At 39.2% G+C, this 22048-nt stretch overlaps 1 protein-coding gene across 2 annotated transcripts in view; it reads right to left on the bottom strand.

The window, feature by feature from the left end:
* The window catches only part of PRKG1 (protein kinase cGMP-dependent 1), a 1275046-nt gene that overhangs the window by 90410 nt on the left and 1162588 nt on the right, over nucleotides 1-22048 (bottom strand). For both annotated transcript variants that reach the window (XM_046026825.1, XM_046026824.1), the window contains exon 9: nucleotides 12927-13001. In XM_046026825.1, coding sequence (XP_045882781.1) covers nucleotides 12927-13001 — 75 coding nt within the window. The remainder of the gene's footprint in view (nucleotides 1-12926; nucleotides 13002-22048) is intronic.

Here is a 22048-nt window from a genome sequence, read left to right as displayed (position 1 = left end):
CCCCTTGGTGTTGGCCATAGGTAGCTGCTGGCCAGTGTGAATCCCTGTTCTCAAGTTGTGAGACCGTGGGAGTAAGCCATCCAAACCTCAGTTTCCCTATCTGCAAAATCAAGGAAACTAAGAATATTCACCTCACAGAGTTATTGTCAAGATTGAATGAGGTAATGATTAAAAAGTCCGGCACAGAAAAAACACCCAACAAATGTAACCCATTTTTGTCATTATCACTGTAATCATAATTCTTAAAAATGTAACTAGAACAGGATTCTCATATATTTACAGCATTTTAACATTTAATGAAGTTCTTTCAGATGTATTTGTTTATCTCAATAATAATATATTGTTTTAATAGAATGCACTTAAATTTTTCAGATTCTTTGGAATTTGGGTTATTTCAATCACTTGAGCACTTTAATTAACTGGTATTTACTTTATAAAAGTTACATGGAGAAATTATTAATTTTCAAAGAAGTAGGATGAAGTACTGAATATAAATAAGACTTTGTTCTATGGTTTGGAGACCTCGGAGCCCCTGCTGGCCCTCACTATCATTAGTATCCCACATCGAAAAACTAATATGACTATTTGGACTTTCTGGTTGTTAAGATTTTTCATAAGTAGGGGCTTATACTATATTTGAGAGCAAATATTTACTGTCTATATCTTTACTAAATACAGAGATGAACCCACGTGGATAAACATCTGTGGTGATTAGAGGGTTATTAAAGCTTTCAAGTTCTGGAGAGTGAGCTTAAGAATATCAATGAGAGCACTCGTTATGAAGGAGGTAGGTAGCTCTAGAAAGCTGACAGCCATCCCCCAGGGCAAGCTAAGTCTATCTTTGTTGTTGTTGTTGTTGTGGGGTTTTTTGTACCCATGAACATAGAATCCAAATATTACAACAGGATGAGAGTCCTGTCTTATTTGACAGACAGAGATCACAAGTAGGCAGCGAGGCAGGCAGAGAGAGAGGAGGAAGCAGGCTCCCTGCTGAGAAGAGAGACCCATGCGGGGCTCAATCCCAGGACCCTGAGATCATGACCTGAGTCAAAGGCAGAGGCTTTAATCCACTGAGCTACCCAGGCACTCGATATTTGGTAATTTCTAAAGACATTTTTGATTGTCATGACTTGGGTGTGTGGAGGATAAACTATCGGCTTCTAGTGGCGTGATGAAACAGGAGATATTTACTTGGTGTTTGTCCTCTGTTCTTGGCACAGAGCCACTAAAACCTTAGGACTCTCTAGGGTGACAACCGTGTCTTCGGCATGCTAATGAGATGACTGGTGGCTGGGGTCCCTGGATGGCTTCAGGGTAGGGGGCAGGGGCTGGCCACCAGAAAGAGAAGGCAAGATGGGAGCATCAGAACCTTTAGTTCCACCCCCACAACTGGAGAGGGCTAAGGGGCTGGGGGTTGCCTTCAGTCACCAATGGCCAGTGACTTGATCAATTCTGCCTACATAATGAAGTCTCCATTAAAACCCCTACAGAGTGGGATGAGGAGAGCTCTGGGATTGGTGAGTCCATCAAGGTGCTGGTAGGGTCATGGGCTCAGAGAGAGTGTGGCAATTCCGTGCCCACCCATGCATATCAGCCTTCAATCTGGCTGTTCCTTAGTTGTAACCATTACCATGAACCAATAATCATAGGCAAACTGTTTTCCCATGTTTTGTGAGCCATTCTCTCAAATTATTGAAGCTGAGGAAGGGGTCATGGGAACCCCTGAATTATAACCAGTTGGTCAGAGTCATGGGTGACAACCTTGAGGACAAGGAGGTGTGTGAAGTGGGGACAGTCTTGTGGGATTGAGCACTTAACCTGTGGGGTCCACGCTGACTCCCGGTAGTGAGAGACAGAATGGACTGGAACTGTGGGACGGTCAGTTGGAATCCACAGAATAGGAGGACTGGTCGTCATCAGTGTGGAAAAACCACACTCATGTGGTATGAGAAGGGTTGTGAGTAAACAGCTCAAAAGTGAGTAGAGACCAGTGACATTACTGAGTATCTTTCGATGCACAAGGCAGCCATCACAACTAAGAATTATCCAGCCCCAAATGTCAGTAATGCTGAGGTTGAAAAATTGCTTATATGCATAGTTGTGTAATGTTTCCAAGGTTACAAAAACAGCAAAAGGCAGATGCTCACGTAACAAGCTTAGGAATGAAAGGATTTCGATATGATGTTTATGAAACTACTAAGATTTCCAGGTGGTGACTGCAACTGAACACCGACACATCTAGAAGGAAATTCTGAATGTATCAATTGAATAATGTAGCATGACAGGGGACAATAACAGGCTAATTCTTCAGTACTCTGTATTAAGCATGGTGTCAGAAATTATTTCTGAAATCATAGACTGAACCGTATGAGATCACTATTTTAATGGCTGAACACAGTCAACTATGGGCAGTTTCATATGATCCAATCGAATCAAATTAATTTTTTACTACTTCCTTTTTAGTTACTTGAAGAACATCATTAAAAAGGAAAACACTGACATAATATAGTATTAGAGATGCATTTAAATAATAATGTAGATAAAGGAAATTGGGTAAAGTTGATGGCATGCCTAGCTTTTAGTCATACTAACAAAATGTTTCTGTTTCGAATAGTGTCTATTTGGTTGTTTGGAACGTGTTGAGCTTCTCGGAGGAAGTAGTCGTCTTACCTGACTTTTACAGTTTCTTAGTGTGACTCATGAATGCAATCAACAATTGAAAATATGAGTTAGGAAAAACATACCCAGTAGAATGCAATTATTTTTTATCTTTAGCTTTTAAAAAAATGAGCTCTGGAAATTCCATTTTGGTAAGTGATGAGTCATTTCTCTTACACTCCTGATTCCTTGCATTCCCTACTCACTCCCTTACAGACATTGGCATGAGAAGCTAGTGTTCTGATCACCTGTTTCTGTGCAGAAGGGAACATTAATCAATTTGCATGTCAACAGCTTTCCAAAGGTATGGGCTCCTCTACTCTCCTAGTTCCTGCCCTCACTCAAAAAAGTACCATCTGGGGGCGCCTGGGTGGCTCAGTGGATTGAGCCGCTGCCTTCGGCTCGGGTCATGATCTCGGGGTCCTGGGATCGAGCCCCGCATCGGGCTCTCTGCTCTGCGGGGAGCCTGCTTCCTCCTCTCTGCCTGCCTCTCTGCCTGCTTGTGATCTCTCTCTCTGTCAAATAAATAAATAAAATCTTAAAAAAAAAAGTACCATCTGTATTTTATCTGTTGATAAAGTTGTCATCTCTTCAATGGCCTTTTCTGTCTCCAGACAACTCTTTGGGAGCCCATGTGAAAAGAAGAATTGTTAATATCCACTAAAGAATATTTTTCATCAGTAATTTAATTGTTCAATTCATATGAAGAGGCTGGAGAGGCAAAACCAGAAGTCCTGGGATGCCTGGGTGGCTTGGTGGGTTAAAGCCTCTGCCTTCAGCTCAGGTCAAGATCCCAGAGTTCTGGGATCGAGTCCCACATCAGGCTGTCTGCTCAGCAGGGAGTCTGCTTCTCCCTCTCTCTCTGCCTGCCTCTCTGCCTCCTTGGGACCTCTGTCTGTCAAAAGAATAAATCAAATCTTAAAAAAAAAAAAACAAACCAGAAGACCCATCCGGAGGAATGGGCAAAACTAATTTTCTGAACAGCGTGATGAGCAATGGATCTTGATTTGGGAGGACAGACCCCTGGACAAAGTTATTTTCAGAAAAATGGATGTATTAACAAACTGACATTTTTTTAAAAGATTTTATTTATTTATTTGACAGACAGAGATCACAAGTAGGCAGAGAGGCAGGCAGAGAGAGAGAGAGAGAGAGAGAGAGAGAGAGAGAGAGGAGGAAGCAGGCTCCCTGCTAAGCAGAGAGCCTGATTCGGGGCTCTATCCCAGGACACTGGGATCATGACCTGAGCCGAAAGCAGAAGCTTCAACCCACTGCGCCACCCAGGTGCCCCAAACTGTGACATTTTGATAAGTCAATTTTACTACCTTAGCACACGGTGCTTAAAAAAAAAATCAGCATCAGTTAGCAGCAACAACAAAATCCTTGGGAAAACTCGCGAGGAATTACTTCTCCACCCAATGAATCATACTTTCCAAGTCTTTAAAGTGAATGTGCTCTTAAATTTAGGAAGCTCCTTTATCCCCTTTTCAAGGATATTAGGATCATCATCATTCAATATGTTCAATCTGTTATCTGAAATGTCTGAGTGGTTTCTGAATATTAGAGGAACCACTTTTGTTTTACATCCCCACACAGCTGATGTAGTAGGAGATAAGCTGCCTGCCTGGAGAAATTAATACAGTTTACAGAGTTGACTAATGTTTGCAATTTATGCACTGGAGGAAAATAGGGCGATGCACAAAAATGGCTGTGAGCTGTGGCCATCCTTTACTTCTATGATATCTCATCTTCCTCAAATAACAATTTAGAGACGTAAATTAACATGGTGTGTTGTGTTCATTGTATTAAAACAATTTAGAATGCCATTTTAATCATTTAAAAATCCTTTCTTTCTATAGGGATTCACGGGAGAAGAATTGGTATAACATTTCCAGTTTCCAAGGTACTTTGTAATTTTCAAATGGCATTTTATCAAAAGATAGCCTGGCTTATTATCATATCTAAATGTCATATGGGCAAGAGGAAAATTGTATGTATAATGATGAAAATGAAAACTGCTCTGTTTCTAAAAGCTGATTTATTTAACCACTATGAGTTACCAAAATGTACTTCAAGCAAAACTGCATGTATTTTGATTTAAATATTTGGAACAAAGTAAGCACTAAGAGCAATACTCTCAGATTTGAAGGGGGAAGGAAATGTAGCTTGGTGACTTTTTTGAAAATACGGACCCCCAAACCGTTCGTGATCGTTAGGAGTCTGTCTTCTGTGGACAGCCACAAAGAGGTCTTCATTATAAATCGAGAACACAGTGCACATGAATATATTGTTCACGTACAAGGGGGATATGCTTCAGAAAGTACGGCTTGTTAACTTCCACATTCCACACTAGAAAGGATTTAAGAGGATTATTTGTACAGATTGGGAAAAAAAACGGGTCCTGAGAAGCTAATGGTAGCTATCCCTACTTGCTGAAGGTCGGATGGAAAAGTCTGCGTGGGCTCATGCCTCCCAGCGCCGCAGCCTCTTGCGCTACGCACATGGCCTCACCGAAGGACCTCTTCCAGCACTAAGTATCAGCCTTGATCTCCCTAGGTTCAAAGTTTTCCTCCTGAGAATGGTTCAACCTCATATGTAAAGCAGCATTACAATTATGCCCTCTGCTGCCTTCACAACAGGGCTGCCCTGAAGAAGGTATTTTAGTCCAAGATTACTATTTCTCCGTCAAAGCTGCTGAGAACACAAGGGATATACTATATTTTGCTTTTTAAAAAGGACCGTATCACAGAAACAGTCTCTAGGACATCAGCACATCAAAAGGACGCATGCACTGGGCAGCTCTCTCTTCTGTCTCGGGCTCTGGAAACACTGACCTCATTGCCACACGGGACGAAACTGTCCTTAGGATTTACAGAGCTCTTGAAGTTTTGGAAGTAATTTCTTTCTTTTTAATTTTTTCAATATTTTATTTATGTATTTGGCAGAGGGAAAGAGAGCACAAGCAGTGGGAATAGCAGAGAGAGAGAAGCAGACTCTGTGCTGAGCAGGGAGCCTGGCTTGGGGCTCGATCCCAGGACCCCGAGCTCATGACCTGAACGGAAGGCAGATGCTTCACCAACTGGGCCACGCAGGTGGCCCAGTTTTGCAAGTAACTTCCAACTGCTGTTGTCTAATATGGCAATGGTATAAAGGAAATAGCTTTCCTTTTTAGAATAAGAAAACAGCCCAGAATCCAATGATCTTGCGGCATGCACCAAACAAGCCAGCAGTGCTAGAATTTTCGATTATCTTTAGTCCTCTGCTCTGTCAATAGCAACAGGGTCCATGCAAGGACATTCTGGGATTCACCTTTATAAAGTCTTGTTACTAAGGGAGTTTTAAAGAGTAACGCCACAGAGGAGAAATTAACAAATGGCCTTCGAGAGTTTCAAATTTTTTTAATGCAACGAAAAAAAAATACTCCTACTCAAGGCCAAGTAGCTTTATCCTGAAAATTATTTTTTAAAGAGCCACTTAATCAGCATCACTGTCATTCCAAGAGACACTAACTTTGATGCTCTGTGGTTACCACTCACATGAAGTTTTCATCTTCGAGCACCAGTGGCCCTAACAATGGTCCCATACCTCCTCCTAGGTCGACTGCATGTGCTGGGGTTGGAAAGCCAGCTTTTCAGACTCAGAGGCTAACTGATGAAGATTTCAGTCTCTTAAGCTTGTGCTGTGCAATACAATGGAAAACAACTTTTACTGCCCAGAGTACAGGACCGTCTTCTGTCTACTGAACCCTGGAAGTGGTCAGCAAGTTCTAATTCTGGTGCAAGGGCTATTTCAGAGAGCCATTCGCTGTTCTTTCCATTTAACTGGCATTTTATTCACTTGAATTCTTTCCAGAGGGGGGAAACAATTTCCCAGGCTCATTTCCCTGAGAAGTGCTTAGATCAAGCCCACGTTAGTTTAAGTAAATTGTTGATAAGATTGTGGGAATACTAAGATCTTTCCCCTAAAATGCCTGGCAGAGAAACCCTCATAAGAAAGGCCAAATTTTCAGGGCCAGGGTGTTCCAAAGAGCAAACCCGTGTGTGTTGATTGTGCATTTAAAATCTGTTTGCTAGATGCTACACAACCCTGGGGCATTTGGGAAGATGTGAAGAAGAATGCAGACCTCTATTCTGATTTGCATAGCTTCATCATTTTGAGATGCCTCTGATGAGTGAATTTCCAAAGTCCTGAGTATCTTGCCAAAGAGCACAGAGTCACTACCCACTCCATGGCGGGCGGAGCGAGCAGCCCAAGGCTTGTCTCTGCTAGCAATGTAACCAGAGAACATTTTTACTGCTGTCACATTGTGTCAAACAACACCAAAAACTGCTCTGAACACACCAGACAAACATGTTCCTTTGAAAATGAACTTATAAACAGAAGGGGAGCTTTAAATCAAGGAGGACTAATTATGGAAAGAGGAGTAAAATTTTTATTTGGCCTAAGCCAAAAGGCCAAGCGAGGGGTCCATATGTGGGTAATATTCTCTCGTTCTTGACAAGAACCAGAGTCACATTTTAGATTTTTTTTTTTAATAGAGAGGACAGTATTTAAACCTAAAGGGATGTTACCTAATTAAAACAGAAAAGCAAGACCTTTTAAAGAAGAAATCACATCACAAAATCTGCTTTTGTCTATGATGGTTAAAAAGACCAGAGATCCACTTGCCTAGACTTTTAAACTCTCTCCATCCTCCTGAACTAAACATGGTCTTTCCTCTCTCAGTACTGAAGATGCATAACTTTCCCTTACATGTTTCTGACTATTTTACTTGACATTTCCTAGAATTTCATATAAGCACAGTGACCATTGTTTCTTCACGCCTGTGTCATTTTCAGCCCACGTGGTGGGACTCAGTCCTTACCCATCCCGCTGTGAATGTGAACCGGTGGTTTGAGAAATCCAACGGGCATTTTTTAACCAACTCACCAGAACCCTCGAACGCATGCAACATCATCAGCTCCTCCCTCATTCTGGAAATGCACTCTGTTCTGTGCTTCTGCGATGCATCGGGCTTTGCTATTGCTTCTCTTCTCTCCTTTTCTGTGTGTGTGTGTGGGGGGGGGGTCAGTCCTTCTCCTTTAACAGAGTTTCAAATGCTAGTTTCTCAAGAGCCAACCCTCAGTGCCAGATGCTCTAATTCTCTACTTTCTATCTCATCCACATCTTTAATTGCACTCTCCACGTAAATGCTCATAATTCTCCAATGTGTCCCAACCTCTTCTCTGAGCTCCAGACCTGCCCAACTATTCTCAAGGGCTCCCTGTATACAACCTGAGCAAAAGTCACTTCATGGTCCCCCCACTCTTCAAACCTGGCAACCATATTCTATGCTACTGAATGCTGGGGCCTCCCCCTGATTTCCAGACCCCAAATCCTTGCACCATCCTCGACCGTGCTCCCCTTCACCACCAACATCTATTTCCTTCAGGACAACTACTGGCTTTGCCCCCTAACTATCTCTCAACTCCCTTTCTCTACTCACACTGCTCTCATTCTAGTCCTTTTCACTGTCAGCTTTCCCCCCTGGAAAATACTCCGCTGCTGCTCTCCACGTTCACTCTTTACATCTCCGGACACAGAGGAAAGGCTGCTCAATTACAACATAAACCAATTAATCTGTTTTGGTAACTGACAAGCCAGAGTTGATTTCCCAAGTCCTTAACCTCCGATCTCTGACTTTGGCATTCAAGGTCCCAGCCTTGTTGGGACTTTGGCTACTTGGAGAGGCAGTCTTGGGTCCTACCCAGGTGGCTCTGCAAAGGTGATTTTCCTGGTTACACTGCTCTCTGCATGTCCTTCTCCAGCTAATATCAACTAATTCTTGCTTAGCTGGTGCCAGCTAATTCTTCAGAATTCAGCTCAAATCTAGATAAAACGTCACTTCCTCAGGGAATCGGTAATGTGTGTCTCCTTCCCCATATGCACCACGAAGGCAAGGTGCATGTCTATTTTATTCATTGCTTTATAGGTAGCATTTTGTAGGAACATACAGAATATTTGTTGGCTAAATCAGCGCATGAGTCAAGGTGAATGAACGTGGTTAATGATCGTATGGGAGGGGGCTAGAAAGTCAGGGCAGGGTCTTTAAACCTATATTCACATCAAGTGATGCCGTAGATTAAAACATATGACTGCACTCATTTGCAGCTTTATGGAAATCATGCCACGAGAATGTGTTCCTCGTGAAGAACAATGTTGAGAATCATCAATTTAGATCATAAATAAATGCACTTATGAATCTATATTCCTAGAGCTGTCAGAACAGCAAAATGCTTAGTGCTAGAAACCAGGTTTTGTACTTGATATTGACACTGCACAGCATAATTTCTGACTCATCATTAAGTAAATTTCTAAATGTTTATTAACTGGATGAATACATAAGTCTCAAAGGAAAATAATATGTACCTTTCATAACACATGCTACTTTCTGCTCTGTATAAGGCTTAATGATGCTTAACTTTGATCTGCTGTTGTCTCTTCTAATGTCTTTGGGATGATAACTTCATATTTTAGAAAGAGAAGCCCTTAGTGGATAATTAGCAGCAATCAAGAGGAGCTTAAACACGCCATAAAGGTAGTTTCTGTCAAGAATAATTTTCTTTGTAGGAAATCGATGCTGTGAGACAGGATGAAGCCACACAGCCAGTGCAGAGGTGTTCTGAGAACCATCTCCCCGGGCCATTTTCTCTCCAGCCATCTCCCGGACCAGCAATGCCCAGTACCTTCTGCGGACCGTCCTGCCACAGGGTCTGATTATGCTACGAGCTAGTGAGTTTCTCACAACTGAACTTCTAAATGTCTCACGTGAATTGAGGTTTACAGTCGGGCCTGTTTCCCACACCCCCCCAACCCCACCCCCGGCCTTTTAACCCAAATCGGCATTGTCAGTGAGAGACAACACCAGCAATGATTTCACACAGAGAAATAATGTGATCCTTTTAGTCGGACTTTAAGAAATATCAATCCCACCTTTAGGGGATTCTGCAAAATCAAGGAGATCTTAAAAAAGAACACTTAGACGGCGGAGCCAATCAACACCTCAGTTCTGAACGGTACAGATTTGGTGATCTATACAGAGATGTAGAGGCCTTTCAAGAATTATCCAGGGAATTTCGACCGATTGGAGCATGTCCATAGACCCTCAAATGGCAACCCTTAGAAGCTCCTTAAATACGGAGACAAGACACAATGTCCTTAAGGGGAAGAAATCTAATAATGAGACAACAGTGTTAACACAAGCAGATACTTAAAGTTGTTAGTTCAACTAAAAAGCTTTGCCCGGGGAGTAATTCAGAGTTTACCTCTGTGTGATAGGACACCTAAATGAAACAATACTTTCAACTTTAGAAATCTTCAAATATTCAGTGTTTATTAGAAAGCTATAAAATACGAACAGGAAAGGGTATAACAAAGACTAGGATGTACCCATGTATTTAGCTATTCTGAGGAATAAAAATGGTTAAATTTATCAATTTCTCTAGAATTTGGATCAATGATTTTAGATATTTTTTCATCAAGATATTCCCCTTTTCTAATAATCAGTATTAAGGACCATGGGTTATGCATTCGTTTGGATTTAGTATTAACTGAGCTAGTAGAGTTTAAACAAATCTTTCCTAGTTAATTTATATTCATGTATAAGTATAACAACTATGTTCTAGTCTATCAAATTAATGGGCTCAACTAACAATATCCTAAGCCACCCGGATGGAAGTATTCATGTAATTGCCCTTCTCTGTTCTTTAATCATAGTTGAACTTTTTTTTTTTTTTTTTAATTTTAAAATGGGCTCCGTGGGGCTTGAACTCACGACCCTGAGATCAAGACCTGGGCTGACTTTTACAAAGACTCAGTGCAGGGTCTACAAGTCTATATTCAGATCAAGTGGGTGTAGATCAAAACATGTGACTGGACTCAGTTGAGTTACCCAGGAGCCCCTGAACTTTCTTTTAACTAAACGTTCCCATTTTTTACAAAAATGGTATTTATGGATCTTTTCCAGGCTAAGTTAAATTTTAGGATATGCTGCCAACGTGAGAGTAGTTTGTGTACATCACAGTACAGGCTTCCTGCCCAGGAAGTTTTCCATAATCGATATGCAGTAATTATCTATGAATCAAGTAATTTATCAAATGCACTAGGATACACTTCTAATGACTACTTCTAACAATAATATCATTCATTTTTTTTTTAGCCCTTTATAATTTACTAAGTATTTCCCCATACGGCCATCAATTACATCATAGAAATACCATTTTAAAGGTAAGATGAGGACACTGAGAGCCAGCGTTCACTCACGGCCGAGATCACTTGGTTGGAAATGACAGACGCTTCTGGCCTGCGTCCAGGATCGCATTTTTCATACTGATTCTCTTCGAATGAGAAGTATCCTCACCTTCCTATCTAGTAACTGTCTGATCTGAACTTCAGTGCGTTTATTTTCCTTGTTCCCTTTGGTTGAAGCATGTGCAAGGGAGCCCACAAATGACCAGAATATATGAGATGCACACGCAGCTAACTCCATGAATCCAGTGGGACACCGAGAAGGGTAGAGCCGATTCACGTCATTTTCCCATCACTACCCACTTGTAAGCCTGTGACTGGACTCAACTTGGGGCAAATAGGAGTTATACAAAAACTTTCATTATAAGAATCAAAAATTTAGTAGGAAGCAGAAATAGACCAAAGAATGCTTTAGGTTTAAAGACCTCTGACTTTTTCTAGTAGCTGTAAAAGTATTCAGATGGTTGCTCATATAAGTTTTAGAAGAATTTTGAATATTACCATCAGTTATATACACAAAATGTATCTAATGTGATATATATATTTGAAATGACCCATGGCAACTTAATCTTTTTTTTTTTTTGGCAACTTAATCTTACTTGAATACATATACCTAAGGGAAAAAAAACACACTAACATAAACCATAAATATTATGAGTTTTATATGGCACATGTTCCTCTAGGGATAAAGTCCAGTAATAACAAAGGGAGTCTTATAATTTTTTATTATAATTTTTAAAACTGGTAAGGATCTTAAATGGTCCCTTCTTCCATCTCAGTAGGATTAGTACTAATACCAGAAACTAAAGTCTAACCTTAGCATTAACGCATATTTCAATCTGTTGGAGAAAACCAGAAAATTGATATCTATCACCCACAGCACAGGCAATCCCCAGATTGCATGGAGTCTGGTGTTAGAACGACTCGTGCAATGGCCTAAGAAAATCACCGAAGGGCTCTGCTACCATGTGACCTCAGGATGTATGTCTGTGCCCCTCCAAACAGCAGAAGAAACAAAAGCAAATATATAGAGAAGAAACTGAATATATTTAGATGGCTTTAAAGTAATATAATTTTATCAGCCCAAATAAACTATAGTACTTTAGTTCTAGACCCAACTTTTAATCCTCCTAGATTCTCAAGACGAAATCACTTATTGTTGTTGTTGCTTTTGAGGTTACTACAAAACCGACCAAATTCTGCCCCTGAACTATCTACTTACTGACAAATTTTTGTTAGCTTAATCCTTCAGGTGTCTTGTATGATATCAATACTGAATTGCTTTTCCTTAAATTAGTTCATTGGGAAAAAGAGGGCAGGATTTTGAAGATTACCTTTTTTTAGAAGTAACCTAAAATTTTTTCCAGCAAAAGCCAATCTCAAAGAATTTCAAATTTTTGTCAAAATATTAAAGCTTGGTTTCAAAGTAAGCAATATTAGGAGATCAAATTGATTGGTTATACAAAAATGGTAATTCTTGGGATACCTACTATCTCATATCATTCTAATAACTTCATGCCACTGCAGTTCAAGGTAAAGGAATAATGTATTTGCACTGGGAAGTATTTCCAGCCTTATTATGTTCCATACAATTTCACAAACAACTAGCAAACACAACCACCACCCTTCATTCAGAAAGTATTTTCAATGGGAGAAACACTGTGTTCAGATTCAGTGACTTATATTGGATTTAAACTTACCATTTTCCCTCATTGAGATGATCTTCCTCCCAAAATTTCATGTTTAAGAAGAGACATACTAAGCAAGCATACTATTTAATCATGACCTTGAAATTTGGTTTTTTGTTTTGTTTTGTTTTGTTTTTCTTTCTTAAGCAATTAATTTCTTCCTGCAGAGTGTTGGGCTTTTGAAGTTCAACAAAATCTTATTTTATTTTTATCTTATTTTTATCTTATTTTTAGTCAAAATCATTTTTTTAAAGAAAGTCTAAAGCCAAAGGGAAAGAAATAACTCTCACTTACTTTGCTTTGGCTTCTGCATCTTCATATGCTTTATTGGAGACATCATCCAGTCCTCCAATCAAATGCTTGAAAGAGCTGTCGGGAAAAACAGAGTGGTCAGGGTAAATGCCCTGCAGAGTCCTTACAATGACAACCTAATCAATGGTATATTGAAACAATCTTAAAGGAACTAAATAAAAATGAATTCAAACATTCAATCTAGATACATTGCTAAGAAACACATCAGATAATGATATAACCTCTGAAAGCAGTGACCTCTCCCATCTGTTCACCTATTTCCCAACACCTTAGAACTGTATCTGGAAAAAGCAGATATTCAAAGAATGGGTGGAAGAAAGTCTGTGACACACAAAATGATATACATCACAAAGCTGATGGGTCAATTTTACTATGGGAATAACAAGATCCACCAATTATGGAATGCTTACTGAATGCACTATCCTTTTAATGCTCATGAATGTATATTAATTCCAATTCTCCAACACATTGTAGAAGATAAGCATCAGTAGCGCCACTTAACAAAATTATATATTAATCTTCCAAGGCAAAATACATATGCAAAAGATAGGAAAAGAACAGAAGACAATTTTAAGGAAGTCAACTCATTTTTGAGGGATCAAAAAACCTACTTCATCATCAACCAGGAACAGTAAGGCAACTGTTTAAGCCACTGTATTCAATATCTTGGTATGGACCCAGGACTATGTTCAGACCTACTTTATATAATGAAGTCTCATCTATCGTATACCTATAACATAAAATATTATAGGCTCAGCACAAAATGTATACACACAAACATGGCAGTCGCCCTTGAAAATTACTGAATGCAACCGGATACAGTAACTCTTCTGTGCATGACATTTTGGCAACCACTGAACTAGACTGAACAGGGGAACGAAAGGAAAGTCTATATTCAAAGTGTCACATAATAATCAGGGCTGTCACTTACACGTCACTTATATGCTGGGTACTGTTCTATGTGCTTTATATGTAATAACAAGTACTTCTATGGGTATAGCAATCCTGTGAGATGGTTTTACCTTCACTACATAGATGAGGGTACTACAGCATCAGAGGTTAAGAAACTGACCTCCAGTCATAACAGCCAGGTGGGGTGAGGGCTGATAGGAAGGAAGTCATCATTCTACCCCAGACCCTTAAAACCTACCCTGTGGCTATCCAAATCACGATGTCTTGACACTAACCATTGAATCCCTAGCAATGTCCAGAGTGGATTGTGAATGGTCAAATGTATAAGAAATTACATTTTAATTTTAAATCTCTATAATTTTAATGCATGAAAATGGCTTTGTGTATTGTATCAAGTAACAAAATATGCCTGCTCAGGTGCTGAAACATGGGGTATTTGTTGATGTAAAGTTAAATGTTGCTTAGCCACTTCAATGCACACTGTTTTTTGTAGCTATTGTTTGTTTGATTTTGCTTTAGATGTATGAAGAGGAATGTAACACTTGCTTGGGGACCCAGCCAACAGGAGGTTGGGGAGCCATTACATGAGGACCTTGGGTAATGATCTCATCCGGGGGACAGGGTAGCTGGAATGTTGAGCTAAAACACAAAGTGTTTCTTTTTTTTTTTCTTTTCTTTTTTTTCTTTTTTGTGATGAGCTCTCTCCTATTTCTGAGAGTCATATAATTATTTTATTTAGAATGGCAACAGTATTATATATTTGCTAAGACAAGAGTTTCTTTTTTTTATGGCAGATGGGTATTTTTTTTTATTTATTTTCAGCGTAACAGTGTTCATTGTTTTTGCACCACACCCAGTGCTCCATGCAGTACGTGCCCTCAGTATTAACCAACCCTGGTTCCCCAACCTCCCACTCCCACCCCCGCCCCTTCAAAACCCTCTGGTTGTTTTTCAGAGTCCATAGTCTCTCATGGTTCATCTCCCCTTCCAGTTTCCCTCAACTCCCTCTCCTCTCCATATCCCCATGTCCTCCGTGTTCTTTGTTATGCTCCACAAATAAGTGAGACCATATGATACTTGACTCTCTCTGCTTGACTTATTTTGCTCAGCATAATCTCTTCTAGTCCCGTCCATGTTGCACAAAGTGTTTCTAATACAAGAAGGGACCAGAAGGAAGTGATGGGAGGCTAGAGAATCAAGCATCACAGAGCGTCAAGTTTTCTGTGACACATTGTGTTAATGGACATCAGATAAATGAAGCCTGCAGCTGGCCGATGGGCCTTATACAACTTCCAAAGACATATAATGATAAAATAAATGATAAATACCCCCCCAGTTGATTTTCATGTTTGAATAGGATTTTTGCAATTGTTCTTTCCAATAAATAGAATGTCACCATCATGATTTAGAGATAGGTTTACACTGTAAAGTGAAATACAGTATTTATTTTGCTGTGGAAAAAATAATATGTGGTTGATACCACATCTTCTTTATCCATTCATCTGTCGAAGGACATCTGGGCTCTTTCCATAGTTGGCTATTGTGGACATTGCTGCTATGAACACTGGGTTGCAGGTGCCCCTTTGGATCACTATATTTGTATATTTGGGATAAACACCCAGTAGTGCAATTGCTGGGACATAGGGTAGCTCTACTTTTGCTATCTTAAGGATCGTCCATGCTGTTTTCCACAGTGGCTGCACCAGTTTGCATTCCCACCAACACTATAGAAGGGTTCCCCTTTCTCTGCATGTTTGCCAACACCTGTTGTTTCCTGTTTTTTTGTTTGTTTGTTTGTTTTTAATTTTACCCAATCTGACTGGTATAAAGTGGTATTTCATTGTGGTTTCGATTTCTATTTCCTTGGTGACATGTGATGTTGAGCATTTTTTCATGTGTCTGTTGGCCATTTGTATATTTTCTCTGGAGAAATGTCTGTTTATGTTTTCTGTCCATTTCTTGATTAGATTATTTGTTTTTAAGGTGTTGAGTTTAATAAGTTCTTTATAGATCTTGGATACCAGCCCTTTATCTGATATGTCATTTGCAAATATCTCCTCCCATTCTGTAGGTTGCCTTTTGGCTTTGTTACTGTTTCCTTTGCTGCGCAAGAACTTTTTAACTTAATGAAGTCCCAAGAGTTCATTTTTGCTTTTGTTTCCCTTGTCTTTGGAGATGTGTCTTGCAAGAAGTTGCTATGGCAGAGGGCAAAGAGGTTGCTGCTTGTGTTCTCTAGGATTTTGACAGATTCCTGTCTCACACTTTCTCTTCACTTTCTTTCTATATGGTTTAAAAAGGGTTCAGTTTTGTAATTCTGCATGTGGCTATCCAATTTCCCCAGAACCATTGTTGAAGAGACTGTCTTTTTGCCATTGGACATTCTTTTCTGCTTTGTCCAGGATTAGTTGACCATAGAGTTGAGGGTCCATTTCTGGACTCTCTATTCTGTTCCATTGATAGATGTGTCTGTTTTTTTGTGCCAGTACCATGCTGTCTTGATGATGACAGCTCTGTAATAGAGCTTGAAGTCAGGCATTGTGTTGCCACCAGCTTTGGTTTTCTTTTTCAACATTCCCCTAGCTATTTGGAGTCTTTTCTGGTTCCATACAAATTTTTAGGATGGTTTGTTGCAGCTCTGTGTAAAATGTTGATGGTATTTTCACAGGGATTGCTTTGAATGTGTAGATTGCTCTGGGTAGCATAGATATTTTAACAATATTTATTCTTCTAACGCATGAGCGTGGAATATTTTTCCATTTTTTTGTTTATCTTCCTCAATTTCTTTCATGAGTATTCCATAGTTTTTAGAGCACAGATCTTTTACCTGTTTGGTTAGGTTTATTCCTAGGTGTCTTACAGTTTTGGGTGCAATTGTAAATGGGATTGATTCCTTAATTTCTCTTTCTTCTGTCTCATTGTTAGTGTAAAGAAATACAATGGATTTCTGTGCACTGACTTTTATATCCTGCCATGTTGCTGAATTCCTGTATGAGTTGTAGTAATCTTGGGGTGGGGTCTTTTGGATTTTCCACATAAAGTATCATGTCATCTGTGAAGAGTAAGAGTTGACTTCTTCATTGCCAGTTGAATGTCTTCCAAACTTGTTCTATGAGGCCAGCATTACCTTGATCCCAAAACCAGACAAAGACCCCATCAAAAAGAAGAACTACAGACCAATATCCCTGATGAATGTGGATGCCAAAATTCTCACCAAGATTTTAGGCAACAGGATCCAACAGTACATTGAAAGGATGATTCACCAGGACCAAGTGGGATTGATTCCTGGGCTTCACAGGGTTCAACAGTCACAAATCAATCAATCTGATACATCACATTAATAAAAGAAAGAACAAGAACCATATGATACTCTCAATAGATGCTGAAAAAGCATTTGACAAAGTACAGCATCCTTTCTTGATCAAAACTCTTCATGGTGTAGGGATAGAGGTTATATACCTCAATATAATCAAAGCTATCTATGAAAAACCCATAGTATCACTCTCAATGGGGCAAAACTGAGAACTTCTCCCCTAAGATCAGAACAAGACAGAGAGGCCCACTCTCACCACTGTTTGTTCAATACTGTACTAGAACTCCTAGCCTCAGCAATCAGACGACAAAAAGAAAGAAACAAGTTTGAAATTCCTATTCACAGAGTATACAAATGTAAAAGCCTACATCTGGTGACGATCTACAGAGTTTTACAGGCAGAAACCATCTAATCAAAGAAATGAGTTTAAAAGTAAGTTGAGCCTGATTGGAAGAAAACAACACATTTAGACTGATTATGACCATTTTATATCCATTTTTGTTAAAGCCTGGTCATAGCCAATGATAAGTATCACATTTAAAGAGAGTGAACAAAAGAAGTATTTCAAGTGTGACTTTTTCATGTTTTCTTCAGTGTCCTTGATTTAAAATATGAATTCATGTGGTGCTAATGATTCAATATTTCTATTTTTTTTATATTACTGGATTGGAAAAATGAAGGGAATAATATGAACTTTCAAAAGGCCCCTATCTTGATACAATAGGGACTTATTTTTGAAACATATTCCTGCTAATTAAGGAAAATGCCTCTCATCTAAAATGTAATCAATTTATTGTTATGGAAAAGGTTTTTTTAAGGATTTTATTTATTTAAGAGAGAGAGAGAGAGAGAGCGTGCATGCAAGAAGCGAGAGGATGGGCATAGGGAGAGGGAGAGAATCCTAAGCAGACCCACATGGGGCTGGGTCTTATGAGATCATGACCTGAGCAGTTATCAATAAGATGCTTATCTAACAGAACTACCCAAGTGCCCCTCTTATGGAAAGCTTTTAAAAAACTCAGAGAAGAAATTCAGAAATCACTCATAGTTCTCTAACCACAAATAACGAATTGGAATATCTTCATGTATTTCTTTTCACTTTTTTTCTATAGGGTTTTACTGTTGCATTTATAGAGTTGTAATCCTAAAGTAGCTAGGATTTAATATCTTGATTTTTTAAAATTAATATTCTAGCGTAAGTATAGAGTTTTATTTTAAAAAGCTTCCTAGGGGCGCCTGGGTGGCTCAGTGGGTTAAAGCCTCTGCCTTCGGCTCAGGTCATGATCCCAGGTCCTGGGATCGAGCCCCGCATCAGGCTCTCTGCTCAGTGGGGAGCCTGCTTCCTCCTCTCTCTCTGCCTGCTTCTTTGCCTACGTGTGATCTCTGTCAAATAAATAAATAAAATCTTTAAAAAAAATAAAAAGCTTCCTAAACACCATTTTCATGGATAGATAATAGCTCATTATAAGAACACATGTGATAGAATTCTGACCTACCCATCTACACACACATACACACACATACAGATGAAGGAAGGGTGTGGTACCCTCGTACAAAAACACTTGTATTTATACTCTTGATTATGGATTAAACATATGGAATTTCTTTTCAAAATAAGATACCCAGGACTACCATCTTGGTTTTGAAATTAGAACCATATGTCCTTTGCAAATAATCTTTATTTAGAAAGCAATCCTGGCCAAGCAACATTTTTTGGAAACACAGAACAAAGTCATCCTGCTAATATCCTAGTGACCTCAAAGAGTAAAGCCAAACATTATGCTTAACTAAAAGTTGAAGAAAACGTGGAATTTTCAAGCCATGTTAAGTTCTGAGCGGCTGTCTCTGTCTGTGTACCCCTGCACTGATCAATGAATAATTTAAGAATCTTGGTAAGTTTAATTGATGGCATTACAGAATTTATCCTTCCTGGTGCAAGCATCAGCTAATTAGTGTTGCAATTTTCCCCTTCACAGAAATTCTGCAGAAATGTGTGCCATCTGCGTGAACCTTCATCAAAGAGGCATTTGAAAAGTATTAGTAGAGGTATCTGATGTCTTTTTAAATATTTACTCAGGTCCCACAACATTTCTTGACTACTAAAGGCAAGACTGTCTCTGTTCTTGTCAGAAAGGGATTATAATGCAATGTTTTAAAATCTTTAACAACTGATGAGCAGAAACCAAAAAATATTATTTATCAGTTATAACAGCTATGGGAGACCAGAGGACACACATTGAATTCTGTTTATAAACAAACCTCACAATTCAGATGTGAGTTATATTTCAGCACTGTAAAATAAAGAAGCCAATTTCACATATACGCTAGACATAATTCTGGAATAAATGAAGGCGACCTTCATGAACAAAAAAGACCATCATTCCGTTTATTTTGAGAACAGAATTTACCACAGCCTGAGGCAGTAAGTATTAGGCAAGTTTCCTATCCTTGGGATGTGAAAGCCAGTTTTCCCAAGTCTTGGCAATGTTTATAGGGGGTGGATAAAATGTAATTAGCTGAGCACGCAGAGGTAGAGAGAGAGCAAGTGGAAAATCCCTTTTCTACTTACTGCTGGTAGTTCGTATGCGCTTGCAAGGGAGAGGTGAAAAGAAAGGAAAGAGGACAGAAGGGATGAAGGAAAGAGAAAAGTCTGAAACTGGGAAAGGAAGAAAAAAGGAAGACAGGAAAGAAGAGAGGGAGGGAGGGATAAATGCTTTCTCTTTCTTTCTTTCTTTCTTTTTAAAAATGATTTTATTTATTTATTTGACAGACAGAGATCACAAACAGGCAGAGAGGCAGGCAGAGAGAGAGAGAGAGAAGCAGGCTCCCAACTCAGCAGCAAGCCAGATGTGGGGCTCGATCCCAGGACTCTAGGATCATGACCTGAGCCGAAGGCAGAGGCTTTAACCCACTGAGCCACCCAGGCGCCCCGTGAGAAATGTTACTTTCACATCAAGAATGGTATTCACAGAAATTTCCCTTCAAAGGTATCAGTTAAAAGGCTATGTTTCCTGTTCTAGGAAATTTGTCTGTTTTCTAACATTATGGTGACAGTAACTCAGTGGGTAATAATTTCAGTTATTAAGATGCTTTCATTATTAAGCCAAAACATCCTTTTGAAGGGAGATTATTACTCAGTGGTTTGTCTAAAAAGTGTATAATTTTGTTCTTTGGTTGTGATATGATGAGACTTCATCGAGAGAAAAAGGGGCTATTATATTATTAGGAAAGCAGTCCAAATGCCAGGGAAGAGCATTATCATGTTGCTAAAAAGGGACGGTATTTACATTTCACTTTACACTTTACAAAGCGCTTTCTATTTTAATCAATTATGAATGTATTAAAAAATACATATTAATTGAATTAGTCCTCATGATCTTTTCTTCTCTATTCCACTAAATTGTTTAGGGATCTTGTATAAAAGTGCTTAGAACAGATTTTGTTTTTTTTTCCAAAATGAAAATAGGGTGGCAGGAAATCTCGAAATTTATTTATAAGTTTCTTTCTTCATAAAGACCGTAAGTTAAAATGAGCCAAAAATAGTACCTTAAACCAGAAACTACTGCATATACTTCAACTGTGCTAAGCAAAAATTTTGCCAAGCATTATCTGAACTCTTGACAAAGCTCTCTCTAATTTGGCGGGCATATATGATTATACCCACTAGACTTTCTTAACCTGAATCTTGGCTAACCCCTTAAAAATTATATTTATTAAAAGAAAACACAAGATTAGTGTTTCAGACTGGCTGGGACATTTGTTACTTAGCTAAGTCCAAGATACCAGAGGCATCCTTTATTACTTTGATACACTTATTGAGAAAAATCTGTTAATTCACTTTGTGGCTTGAAATAAAGGCTCTTGGTTACTTTTGTTTGATCATTTTACTTATAATGACTATAGCCATAATTATCAGTGGTTTATCTTACAAAGTACCATATATGTTTCTTTTTTTAAAATTTTTTATGGATTTTTTTAAAGATTTATTTATTTATTTGACAGAGGAGAGAGATCACAAGTAGGCAGAGAGACAGGCAGAGAGAGAGGGGGAAGCAGGCTCCCTGCTGAGCAGAAAGCCGATGCGGGGCTCAATCCCAGAACCCTGAGATCATGACCCAAGCTGAAGGCAGAGGCCTAACCCACTGAGCCACCTAGGTGCCCCTGAATATATGTTTCATTAGAGGGAGAAGGAACCCAAGTACAACAAAACCAGCCAACATTCCTATCCTTCCAAATACTCCACCCATCCACCCTTCATCCATTCAGACACACAAATATGTTTGTACAGTGCCTGCTCTCTACAAGGAATAACTCAAGCTACTGTGGATTATACAAGAAGAATAAGCTATACCCTTAAGAAATTTATAGCTTTATAGTAGAGATAAGAAACCAGCAATTATAATACAAGGTCCACGAGGAAGCATGGTTGAATGCTATCAGAAGGAAGGCTCCAGGCGTCTGAAGACAAAGTCAGTTGGGACTCAGACTCTTGGTTCCTGCTCAGGTCATGATCTCAGGATTGAGAGATTGAGCCCTGCATTGGTCTGCATACTTAGTGCAGAATCTGCTTGAGTTTCTCTCTTCCTCTCCCTCTGCTCTTAACTGTCCCCACCAGCCCCAGGCTCATGCTCTCTCCCTCAAATATATAAATACACCTTTAAAAAAGAAGATAGTCTACAGTATCTATTAAAAGAATATTATCTCTTTAAGATGACATAGGATAGTTATTTCAGAGAAAGCAGTTACACTTTCATGAGCAGTTTCCTTATCAGTATTTTTTTAAAAATTCTACACATATGTTTATATTGGCAGGAGAAAATTCCACACACCAAAGTGTTAGACATTTGTCTCTGTCTCTCCTTCGTAACAATAATTCCTTATC

The sequence above is a fragment of the Meles meles genome, chromosome 13, assembly GCF_922984935.1.
Source record: "Meles meles chromosome 13, mMelMel3.1 paternal haplotype, whole genome shotgun sequence".
In the NCBI taxonomy this organism is placed as follows: Eukaryota; Metazoa; Chordata; class Mammalia; order Carnivora; family Mustelidae; genus Meles; species Meles meles.
This window is presented reverse-complemented; position numbering and strand designations above follow the sequence as displayed.